The sequence below is a fragment of the Chenopodium quinoa genome, unplaced genomic scaffold (assembly GCF_001683475.1).
Source record: "Chenopodium quinoa cultivar QQ74 unplaced genomic scaffold, ASM168347v1, whole genome shotgun sequence".
NCBI lineage: Eukaryota > Viridiplantae > Streptophyta > Magnoliopsida > Caryophyllales > Amaranthaceae > Chenopodium > Chenopodium quinoa.
Genome location: NW_018745413.1, coordinates 5,463,065 through 5,475,560, shown reverse-complemented (window position 1 = coordinate 5,475,560; position 12,496 = coordinate 5,463,065). Strand labels below are relative to the sequence as shown.

The following is a 12,496-nucleotide window of genomic DNA, read 5'->3' as shown; positions in this document are numbered from 1 at the left end:
ATTTTCCTAACTCAGCTTAGATCATCTGATTCATTTGATGCGCACTTCACTACCAAGTATTTACTATTTCTCATTCACCATTTTCACACCTCATGTAATGTGGGGCACTCTACTAACTTTTTACCCCCAATCTTTTTTTTTTTTAATTCTCATTTTCTATTATAAAAAAGTAAACATATTTTTTCTCTCTAAATAAATAATTTACATGACATTGTTCTATTCATTTACTGAACGGGGCTATTGGCTATGGTTTTATACATATATATGAAAGATAATCGGTTTTATACTTTTATATAAATGTCCAAAAAGGTATATAACTTAAGTGTCATAATTTCAATTTTTATATTATTTTTATTATTACTTGTTAATATTATATATTAATGGTCAAATTACTATAGTAACAAGTGAGTCAAATTAATGGATGGAATATTACACTACTATAAGTACTATCTACCTTTTTTTCGCATGTTTACTCATAAAAGAACAATAATTTAAGAACGAAGTGAGAATTTATCTATGGGAAGATATTCTTTTAGACAATACTCGTATTAGTTCCCCTATCAGAGATGAACTGGGCTTCCTCCAATTTAACAAAACAAAAACAAAGACAAAATCAAGTTGAATTCATCATTCTTATAATAAAGAGATTGTACTTAATGAGCCAGGTTTATGTCAATTTCTAGAGATGTGATTGAATGGTTGGCCTTTTCAGCAACGTTTTATTTTTTTGATTTGAGAGCATGTGACGAGAGCCGGCAATATGGTTGGCAAATGGCAAATATCTATTTGGTCCTTAAGTTGTTTAAGACATTTGGATCCAGTAAAATGTATCATTTTTGATTAATTATACTTAATACCCGACTCTAATCCAGAATTTACCAGTTAGATCACCTGAAAAGTTTTTGATTTTAAACCAAGTTGTCTATACAGTTTAGATGATTGATCTGAATTAATAATTCATTTGTTTCACAAAAATTATACCTACTTTGTATCTCTGTCCCGCAATAATTAACTTTGTATACATGTTGTTGTACTAGTTTGACCTTATTTTTAATTTTGTTCTTCCTATTTAAACAACAACAAAGATGAAGCTAGTCTAAAGTAAATTAAATTGAAAGAAGAAGGATATTGACACAAACGAAGTGAACGAACATGAAAGATATTGAATTAAATGAGGGATACAAGTTGATTTAACTTTGAACTGAGAGAATATTAACCATAACAAAATGAAATTGTGCTGAGCAAGGTAATAAAAGTCGATGATTACTCTTCCCACACCCATTCAAAATGGGTTAAATTAGCCATTGAAAATAATGTACGTAATATCATAATAGATGACCAGAGATAATTTACTTTACTCGGTACTCCCTCCGTCCCTAAATTACATTATTCCTTTCTATTTTAGGTATTCCAAAATTACATTCCACCTTTCTATTTTTAGTAAGTTTTTTTTTTTTTTTTTTTTTTTTTTTTTCTAAATATCCCAAATACAGTATCTTTTTCAGTTGTACTTTTAATGTATAATTAATGTATTTACATTCCACTTTTAATGTTTGGTTGGCTAATGTACTTTTTCAGCCTTTAATTTTTCAGAATTCTTGTGCCAAATTACAATGAATATGGTTGGTTAAAAATTTTCAATTAGGAGCATGTGATTGGTCCTTTTTTTTTCAAAGGATTGATGATATGTAATGAGTAATCACTAATCTATCTTTGTTTTACTCAAAAACATTATTTAATGTTTTGTACTTGCCATTGCATTATCTAATTATTGTTATTTGTCTTATTCTTTCCTCCTTGATTCCCGCATAAATTTCCAAAGAGGAATGTAATTTAGGGACGGAGAGAGTAATATTTTATAGCGTGAAGCATAGTATTCTCAAAAGGGATGAGAATCCCTTTCCCAAATCAATACTTCTTCCATATTTTATCTTCGGTCATATCTTTGCATGTATATCACATTACTAACTGAGCAAATTATGTTTTTTTTTTTTTTTTTTTTTTTTTTTTTTTCTCTCGACTGTTAAATGCTGATCATTAAAATTTTAATCTGTTTGTAAGCATATAGTTTCTTTTCTTCCTTATTTTTAATAGTTTAGGTTAAGGGCATGTTCACATACGTTTATTTTCAGTTCAGTTCAGTTCAGTTCAGCTCATCTCAATTAATTTCAGTTCAGGTCAGGTCAGCTCTTAATTTCCTTCTCTTCTAAAATATTCATTTCAGCTCAGCTCAGCTCATTTTAGTTCAATTCAGTTCCGTCTATGAGAATAGGAGTCTTGAGATCACTTTTAAAATTATTGTTTACCTTTAGTCTAAAAACAAAACCAACCAATAAATAAATAAACAAAAAACATAGAAAACCCACCCTAAAGAGTAAGGACAATTCCGTAACTTTCTATACCGCCCTACCTTCCCCTCCCCTCAAAAGCCACCTTCCACTATTCATTAAGCGAACCTTCCTTTCCACCCTCACAAAACAAATTTATTATTTTTAAAAATAAATTAAATAATTCACTCCCTTTGAAAGTTGGCCACGTCATGTCCTTTCCAAATTTGACATGTCACTCCTTGGCCCCACTTCTTCAAACAATAAAGCGAAATTAAAAAATTCAAAAAAAAAAAAAAAAAAAAAACCTCCATTATATAAAACCCCCCAAAACCCTGAAAAATGACCAAAAATAAAAAAAAACCGAAAAACTAAAAACACCTCCCACCAAACTCTTCTCGCCATTTGCCTTTTCTCTTTCTCATTCCATTCCAACATTCCAGCAAAAAAAAACACAAATTTCCACCAAAACGCTGCGTTTAATCACAGTACCAAAACGCTGCGTTTGACCAAAATGTCACCGGCGGCGGGACCAATGTCACCGTCAGAAGGAGTAGCTCCGGCAATATCACCGGCATTCACCGGTACCGGAGTCTTAACCCCTTCACAAAAAGACAAAGTCATTGAATGGTACAGAGGTGAGTTCGCCGCTTCAAACGCGATCATCGACGCTCTCTGCCACCACCTCGTCCAGATCAACGGCGGCTCCGGCGATATTCCGGCGGATTACGACGGCGTTTTCTCTGCGATCCACCGGAGACGGCTTAACTGGATTCCTGTGCTTCAGATGCAGAAATACTTTACCATCTCTGATGTCGCTCATGAACTCCGGAAAGCCGCCGCCAAAAGGGAGAAGGTTGTTGTGTCGGAATCGAGAGCCGACGAGAATGATCTCGATGAGAAGAAATTGATTGCGAAGAATGATCTCGAGAAAGAGGTTGTTGATAATGATGATGGTGTTAAATGTAATGGTAATGGTAATGGTTGTGTTAGTGAAGGAGAAGATTCACCTGATAGTGATATCACTGACACAGGTAAGTACTAAATACAAACCTTTATTTTTTTTGCTTCAAAATTTCCATTTTTTTTATTCATTATTTTTTTTTTAATTAATTTTAGCAATTTTCATTCGAATATTCTTTTTTCTTATGCGTTTTCTTTTTTCTTTGGGTAGTTTTCTACTTTTCATACAAATTATCGTAGATATTTGCAATTTGTTATTTTCTTGTTTTTTTTTTTTTCTCCAGTTTTGAACTTTTAATATTATAAAAATTGAAGTGCTAAAAAGTGTGACGAGAATTAGGAAATGCTTGAAAACAAACCTTTTTTTTTTTTTTTTTGATAAATAGGAAACTAAGATTAAATCACAAAAACGTTGATTTATTTCCATCCCCTCAAAAAAAAAAAAACGTTGATTTATTTCCATAAAAAGTAAAATTTTCTTTTTGTGGTAATATAATTAGAAAAGGTTTTTGTTATTCAAAGACTTTAGGGTATTGTAATCATTAAGCTTATTTTGCCACGATGTTAATTATGCAATTTTTTTAATTTTTAATTTTTTACGATGGCTTTGTTAGTTATGGTCTGGTTTGCTAGGCAGTGATAATTGAAAAACACTATTGTACGTAAAAAAAATTTATTCTATTGGAATACCAATTACGGAGTATGAGTAGTCAAATATAACCATTTAATAGTATATGGTATTGAATTAAAAGGGTAGGCAAATTTTAGGACATTTTATAAAATATTCCTACAAAAATACATATCAAGTGCATATGATAAATTATTGATGGTAGATTGTCTACTAAACTGACAATTAACAAGTACTACCTCCATTACATATTATTTGCAACGATTATAATATGTAACTGAGGTAGTAATTTTGAGGTCTTTACAAAATTACATATGGAGTATTATTGATTACTACTCAAATTATTAATTATCTGTTAAATAGACCGTTAACATGTTATTTTGTCGCTTGTAAAAAAGTACAGCCGTAAATAAGCCGACGTGTACATAACAAATCTTCCTTTGTACCGCTAATCATCCTCTCGTTTAGCGTTGAGTCTGCCTTCACATTGGAGAAATCACCAATTAATTAATTAATTAAGACGTTAATAAAACAAGAAGTTAGCATTAATTATTAATTAACATAGACGTACGTCATAAAGTGTGGCAGGAAATTTTAGTTATAAAATTAAAATATCATTAATTAAAAATTAAACTAAAAATCATGATTCAGAGATCCGAAATTCAATGCGAGATCACAACACAAATGAAATACGGAGGAGTACTAATAATGATGTTTTTGGCCGGCTAGAACTTGTTTGTTTGCGGAAATGGTAACACGCATGTTTTTTATTCCATTTTTTTCCATATAATTTTATTTAGTTTAATTTATCTTTAATTTAATTGAATAAAATCAGCATTGAGAAGAAGAATCCAGAATCCTTTTAACAATGCTGAAAATGAAACGCACCACCTTTTATACCCAACCACACAGGTCAGTACTTAGAAATTATTAGGGCAGTTCAGCTGAAAATGTCACCTAATTCATCTGATTGTTTAGTTTTTGTTTTTTTTTTTTTTTGTTTTTTTTTTTTGAATATATTACGATAATTTGAATAATTAACACATTTATAATGTCCTTGCTTGATAATTTTAAAGAGCTAGTCCACTTTATAAACTCAACTTTGTTGCTTTAAAATGAAAATGAAAAGTGTAAATTTAAAATTTTAATGACAAAAAGTGAAGATTTTTACAAAGCTACTTTGATCTTCTTTCTTATTAATCCAATATATTTTTTACTTTGATACAAGACAATCAAATAGTCATCTAGTAACAAGATCTCTTTAAGGATAAAATAATTTTCGTAGCTTCATTAAATATTTATTGCCACCTTCATCGATCAATAAAAATATATTGGATTATTTATCTAATATATTTTTTACCCATAACAAGTAGGTAAACTTGAAAAGTTCCCAAAAAAAAAAAAAGGTGGGAGTGTGGAATTAGTAAGACGGACTTTCATGAAAATAAGATTCCGAAGGCATAATCCATGCTTTTATTGGTCCCCATTTAGAGACCTTCCTAGTGTTTTGCCTTGCTGGATCATCAATGATGTAATGCCTTCATTTTTTAGTTTCTTTTTTATTTTGTCTTTTGGCCTCATTCTTAGGTTTATATATTTATAGGCTACTAAAGTAGTTCGGTGGATTTATTATTATTATTATTATTATGAGTAATAAAACCATTATTCACTATCCGGTTATTATATACAACAGATTTAGTCATCTTAAATATTGGAGTACAAACATTACCCGTAACTCAAAAGGTATGACACTAAATTTGGTATACATAAAACACAAATATGAACGTGCACACGACTATTAAACCATATCCCGGGGTGTATGATCAAGCTAAGTATTAAGAGCATTTTCCGGTATACCCGTTGTATACGGAAAATGCTCATTAAAACATTTCCCGAGGAATAGGATTAACTATTTCCCGGAGATCGAGGTTGGTTTTATGACGTAATATGTAACAGTTTCAGAGTTCAGACTGTAAGGTTGTAGTGTTAACAGGTTAGTTTTGTTTTGGGAGTATAAAATATCAAATGACGTCTTTCTTCTTCTGGGATTGAGATGTGTGCTTCTATCATTTATTTTGGGCGGCGGGTTTTGCGGGCCGTTGGATCTTTCAGCCAGTGATTGTGTGTTAATCACAAACCTTTTGATTAAATTGCGTTTGTTGACCCTTTGATGTCTGACATTTTAGATTCCTTTTCCTAACTTTGATTCCTTCAACTAAGTAGACTTTTAAAAATGTGAAACTTTGAAAATTACTATGTAAATAATGTTGGAAAAGTACATTTTCAGATCCCCAAACATATGTCATTTATGTAGCAAATGTTTGAAGATTCTATGTAACATGTGGAGCTGATTTTTCTCAACAAGCTCTGTTTCGAAACGGTTAGGTTTTTGTAAGGACGATTTTAAAAGGACGGAGAGAATATATTGTAATGAATAGTTTAAGCTGGAAAATTGTCCTTAAACCTTTAATGAGTGAACTGTTGTTGTTGGACTTGGGTCAAGGAGTTATTTTTTCATGTTTTGCTTGTTATTTGTGGCTTCTTTTAATCACTTAGCCAGACTGATTCTTTGATGGGTGTAGTTGGCACACATAATCATATCGTGTGTCAAATGTTTGATCATGGTCTCGAACACTAAACTTAGATATGATCCAGACCAAAAAAATATTTTTTTAAAAAAAAAGCATAATGTGATGTCGAAAAACAAAGAAATAAAATAAACTAGGTCTCCAAAACCTGAGTTCAGAACATTCATCTCTCAGTTGCTGTCACTCAGTTATGTGCTGCAGTGCTTATGTGGCTCAAATTTATCTGAGGCATAAACAATGGCAGAGTCCAAGTTTGGCCTTATTTGGTGTAGATAAAGTTTCCTATAGTAAAGTTTCATGAATAAATGAAGTACTGTACATTGTTTTTCTTTAAGATAATAGTGCATAACAATGACTTGTTTAGGTATAGTCGAAGAGTTTATACCAGTAGTTCATGTTTTTTTACTGGTGACCTATCCTGATTGGCACCTTATAAAATGTTATGTTCTTTTTGGTAGCAATCTTATTTCATTTTGGGAAAATGCATTTTTCCAATGTTCTTCTAGATGATTTCCTGAGATCCCTCTTGTTCAATGACAATCTTTTAGCTTACCATTTTTAAATATCTCTGTCATTTTTTTAAAAAAATAAGGGTGAAATGTTATGTTGCCATCATGTTAATCATGCTCACATTATTCAATAATCTTCTTTATGTAGTGATTTGATTAAATATTCATATCGGGTATATTTTGTGATTGCATGAATGCAGGTTCTCATGAAGTACAGCCATCTCTTGATCACATTGAAATATGTGATAATCATGAAGACTGTACTGCTCGTCGTGAGCAGATCAAATTGACAAAAGGTTTCGTAGCCAAGGAGCCAGTGAAAGGGCACATGGCGAGTTCTTCTGTCGAAAGTTGAACATTTTTATTTTTGTGTAGAGTATAGACCTGTATATGATGTAGAAATTTGGTTATACTCGAAACTTCTGAGTTTGTTATTGACTAAATGCTGCTTTTCGCAGGTGAATGTTGTAAAAGGTCTGAAGATGTACGAGAACATATTCACTGATCAGGAGCTTGTTAAGCTTAATGATTTTGTGGATGAGCTCCGAGCTGCTGGCCAAAACGGAGAACTCATAGGTATGATTTCTATTATCACTTCTGTTTTTTCCATGAAATTTGCTGATAAAAATGGTTTTACTAGACACTGGCTGTGTCTGTGTATTTATATGCAGGTGAAACATACATTTTGTTCAACAAACAGATGAAGGCGAACAAAAGGGAGCAGATTCAGCTTGGTGTTCCAATATTTGGACAAATTAAAGATGAGACCACTCAGCAGCCAAAGAGTAAGACTGAGATATAATAATACTTGCATTTCTTACAAGGCAATTTTCCCAACTGCTAAAATTACCAAACCTATGCTTATGGAGCATTTTGTGTCGATATCTGCAGCTAATATTGAGGAAATACCGGCTTTCCTTCATAGCGTTATTGATCATCTTGTTCAATGGCAAGTATTACCGGAAAATAGAAAACCCAATGGTTGTATTATCAACTTTTTTGATGAGGTAAAATTTCTCATCTTTGATGCATATTATCAAGAATAGTCTTTTACAGTTTTTACAAAATTCTAGAGAAGATATTTTAAAGCAATTGATTAATGTTCCTATATCTGCTGTTCAGGGAGAATATTCTCAGCCCTTTCTCAAACCACCTCATTTGGACCAACCACTTTGCACTCTAATACTCTCTGAATCATCGATGTCATTTGGACGTACCCTTGTAAACGATGGTGACGGGAACTTCAAAGGGCAACTCATGCTTTCTGTGAAACAAGGGTAAGTTCTTATCAATTGTACTACATACTCAAGGCTTTATTTTTTTGTTCTGTCAAACTGACATCAATTGGATGTGGCATTTTCATCATAATGGCAGATCTCTTCTTGTCATGAGGAACAACAGTGCGGACATGGCAAGACATGTCATGTGTGCATCTCCTAGCAAAAGGGTGAGCATCACTTTCTCCAGGGTCCGCCCTGACAGTCTGCACAACCAACATTCAACACCTCTCACTCCTCTGCCTCAAGCAATGACTATGTGGCAACCTGGGATGCCAATCCCACAAGCAATGTCAAATGGAGATATGGATATGATTCCAGAGTGGGGTTTTATCCGAGCTCCAGTTATGATGCTTGCTCCTGTGCGCCCTGTTGTTATGAACCCGAGAAGAATGCCCCGTGGTGGTGGGACTGGAGTGTTCTTGCCTTGGGCTGTTAGTTCAAGGAAACCCGCTAAGCATCTCCCTCCAAGAGCACAAAAGGGACGATACCTTCCATTCACTCGGGTGGAAGAGCATGTTTCAGACACCATGTCTGACCCGGGTGTGGAAGGAAGGGTGTTGTGATTATGAAGTTATATCCGGGCAGCAGCAGCACCAGTCAGCCTGAGTAATGTACATCCTGCTGGAGGTGCCTCAAATTGTACAAACAAGGTATATGATGCTGCTTATGCCGACCCTAGCGGTTTTCTTTGATTGTTATCTTTGGTTCAAGGAATAGATTTAGGCAGTAGTGCTGGTAATTTTGTAACCTTTTTCTGCTATGTTTTACTAGGCATTTGGTGGGTTTAAAGCATTGAGTTTGAGAATTGAGAGTTTGGGTGAGCCTGTATCAAAGACGGAATTTTGTATCTATCTTTGTGAGCATTGTTTTTCACCCTTTTTTTCAGGTTGCACAATGCATATTTTAATTTTCTCTTTTGATACAACAAAGAACTCTAAAAAAAGTTCAGTTCAGGAAAAAAAAAAAAAAAAAAAAAAAAAAAAGAAAAAAAAAGAGGCAAGAGTAAGGGAAAAACCTCAAAGAAAACAGGACATGTCAAAGTTGAAAGAGATCATAGATTGTCTCATGGATTTCTTTTCCTTTTTTGCAACATTCGATCTCTTACGTTTTGTTTGGATAGCAAAGAAGGAAGGAAAAGAAGGGGAGGGAAAACGGAGGAAGGGAAGGGAAAAGAAAGGGAGGGGGAGGGGAGCTCCATTTTCCCTCCAAAGCTCTCCAATTTTGGAGAGATTATGGTGATTATAGAGAAAGGGAAAATGGATCTCTCCCTCTCCTTCCCCTTCCTTCCCCCAATCTTTTACCCAAACAAGAGATTTTGTCCCCCTCCATTTCTCTTCTCTTCTTTTCCTTCCATTTCTTCTTATCCAAACAAAGTGTTAACGTCGAGTTAAACAACAATGCAAGCAGTTTGCCATTGTTTATCTGGTGCAAATGAGAGCTTATCTCTGTTAATGAAAATCAAACAAATGAAGAAGTAGAAATAAAAGCAACAGTCTTCCTTTACTCTACTAGTTAGATTATCATTAAGTTCATGTAATACTATCATCAAGCATCACTAAATTTAATTTGATCCTCTAAAATTCAGTTGTACTATATTGCCTTATATTGGAACCAAAGAAAGATAGCCTTTTTATCACATGTTCCTATTTCCTATCATGTTTATTCAGTTTTGTTAAAACCAATTACACTAGCTTATTGCAATTTATGTTCATCTTGATAAGAAAAGGTCCCTTACTTTTTATCAGGTCTTGTTAGATTCATACCAATATTCCCAAAGACAACTACGCCATTGGCAATTAACTCGTTTAAATTAGTATCAGACTTGGTCATTTTAAATCATGTAATATAATATGAATTATGAACAAGTATTAGCTTACCATATTCAACTTCATTTAAAATTGAGTTAAAGCAACCGTTTGCAAGTAACTTTGATCCGTTAAAGAGGGATCAAGTCATCAATCCCGGTGGTTTGGTCTAATTGTGGGAATTTCATTTACGGTGTGTTTGGATTGAAGGAAATGGGGGGAAAGGAAGGGAAGAGAAATGGAGAGATGGAGTATCTTTTATTTGGATAGCAAACGAGGAAGGGAGGGAATTGGAGGGGAGAGAAATAAAATGATTAAATCGTAGGAAATTGATCCCTCCAACAATGGAGAGATTTGGAAGGAAAACTCACCATTCTTCCCTTCCCTCCTTTCTCCTCCCACCCCTTCTTTTCCACCCCCTTTCTTTATCCAAGCAAACTATTAGTGATTTGAAGGTATCAAGCTGAAAGTGAAAGTACACCCTAGTCATAAAATTTTACTCTCTCTTCTTCCTCATAGATGAGAATGTAAATAGGTTCAATACCTAAAGTAGGTACGTCGGCGTAGAGCCTTTGGATACATTATATATAACTAGCCAAAAGACAGATTCATTTCGATTATTTTTTTCCCCTTCACATGTACCAACTTACATTACTTTATTTACCTTTCCTTGTATGTGTATCAACAGTAAAAGTTTCTTTGTTCCTACCATCTTAGCTTCCCAATTAGCAACAAACAACAAAGGTAAATTTTAGGCAAGAACAATCTATTTTAAACTATCAAGATCCTCCGAACATGAAGAATTTGAGCTAATTTATCTCATTTAAGTATTCAATTGAACTTTTTTTAATTCGTAAAAGTTAATTAAGTGCATATATTAAAAAAAAAATTCTCCAAACTGAATACAAAAGTTTACTAGTCACACTCTCTTTATTATTGAAATGTAAGGTTAGACTATTTATTTATATTATAAAAGAGCTAGCGTAGTGTCTTAAAGTCAATGATACAATATTGTTGTAGTAGAATACCAATAATATCATCATGTCAAAAAGCTAAAAGCCTAAAATAATGGGTAAGGAGAAGTTATAGAACATAAAAGATCATAAAAATGTACCAAAAAATGTACCCAAAAAAATACAATAGTACATGAATTGAAGGGAATTTGGTGAATGATGTAACAGAAATATGAAAAGGACATATCTTTGGATTAGGTCCATTTTATGAGGAGCACCATGTGTTGCTGTAATTCAAGGTTGCATCGTCTCCAATTATAGCGGCATTGGACCACTTTTTGTTATTCATTGCACTCTTGAAATTACAAATGCAACAAATGTAATCCCCTTTTGGTGCCTTCTGTTGAATTTGTCTTAGATTAGATATGCAGCTTTTATAGGTAGGCACTATTGCACTAAATAGTCACTTTTTTTTTTTTTTTTTTTTTTTTTTTTTTTTTTTTTTTTTTTTTTTTTTAAGGTAAGCTGAAAGAGCTTATTAAGCCTATTAAACCGACACCTTTCATAAGTTTAGCCAGCCTTGCTCCATAAATCAATGATTGAAAGTAGAGGGGGAATGTAAAGAAATCCCCTTACTTGTAACATTGTAATTTGACTATTATTTATATACCTATTCGGCATGTAAGCTATCTTGAGTAGCACGGATAATTTATGGATATATAAATATAGTCATGGAGTTATTTACTTGTTTGATTCACCTTGATTTATACTGTACTTTCGAAAATAACAATTACTCCGTACATAATAATAATTTTTATATATCGGTAATTAAAGTTTTATGTATAGTTACAACTTACAAGGCATAATACTTTGTATTGGATTTGTCTTAGATTGGATGTACAACTTTTATATGTAGGCACTTAGTGTTGTTAGAATAGTAGTTTTATAGGTGTCATATGCTATCCATGTGTTCTTGTTCGTTGGAGGAGGTATAGGGATAAAGCTGCAATCAACGTAAGAGCATCTTTAAGGGTGAATATTTTAATAGTTCACAATGAGTGAACAAATAAGGTGGTGGCTTAATGGCAAACTCTTTAATTGTTCATGTTGAGTGGTCATGGGTTCGATTGCAGGAGCAAGCACTTGCATGAATTAATTCGCTGTGGGCCCCACCAATATTTTGGACTGATATTCATGCAAAACGACGTCGTTTTGCTGTTTCATGTTGCAAAACGACGTCGTTTTGCTGTTAAAGGTCAGAAAAAAAAAAAGAAATCAGCGGCTGGGAGCGCGCCACTTGGCCCAGCCGCTGCTTGACACGTGTGTACTGTTTTAAATATATCCGTTGTAATTTTACAACGGATATATTTTACAAAATACAAATAAAAAAAAAAAAAAATTACCAACGACTCTACTTTTTTCCCCTCTATAAATAGACACCCA

At 33.2% G+C, this 12,496-nt stretch overlaps 1 protein-coding gene across 1 annotated transcript; it reads left to right on the top strand.

Annotated features, from left to right (window-relative positions):
- Window positions 1-2,218: 2,218 nt before the first annotated feature.
- On the top strand, window positions 2,219-9,278 carry LOC110713464. The gene is made up of 7 exons (XM_021891906.1): window positions 2,219-3,361; window positions 7,216-7,346; window positions 7,474-7,591; window positions 7,687-7,800; window positions 7,907-8,022; window positions 8,138-8,292; window positions 8,390-9,278. The coding sequence occupies exons 1-7, from the start codon at window positions 2,842-2,844 to the stop codon at window positions 8,856-8,858; spliced, it is 1,623 nt and encodes a 540-aa protein (XP_021747598.1). The 5' UTR covers window positions 2,219-2,841; the 3' UTR covers window positions 8,859-9,278.
- Window positions 9,279-12,496: the final 3,218 nt, after the last annotated feature.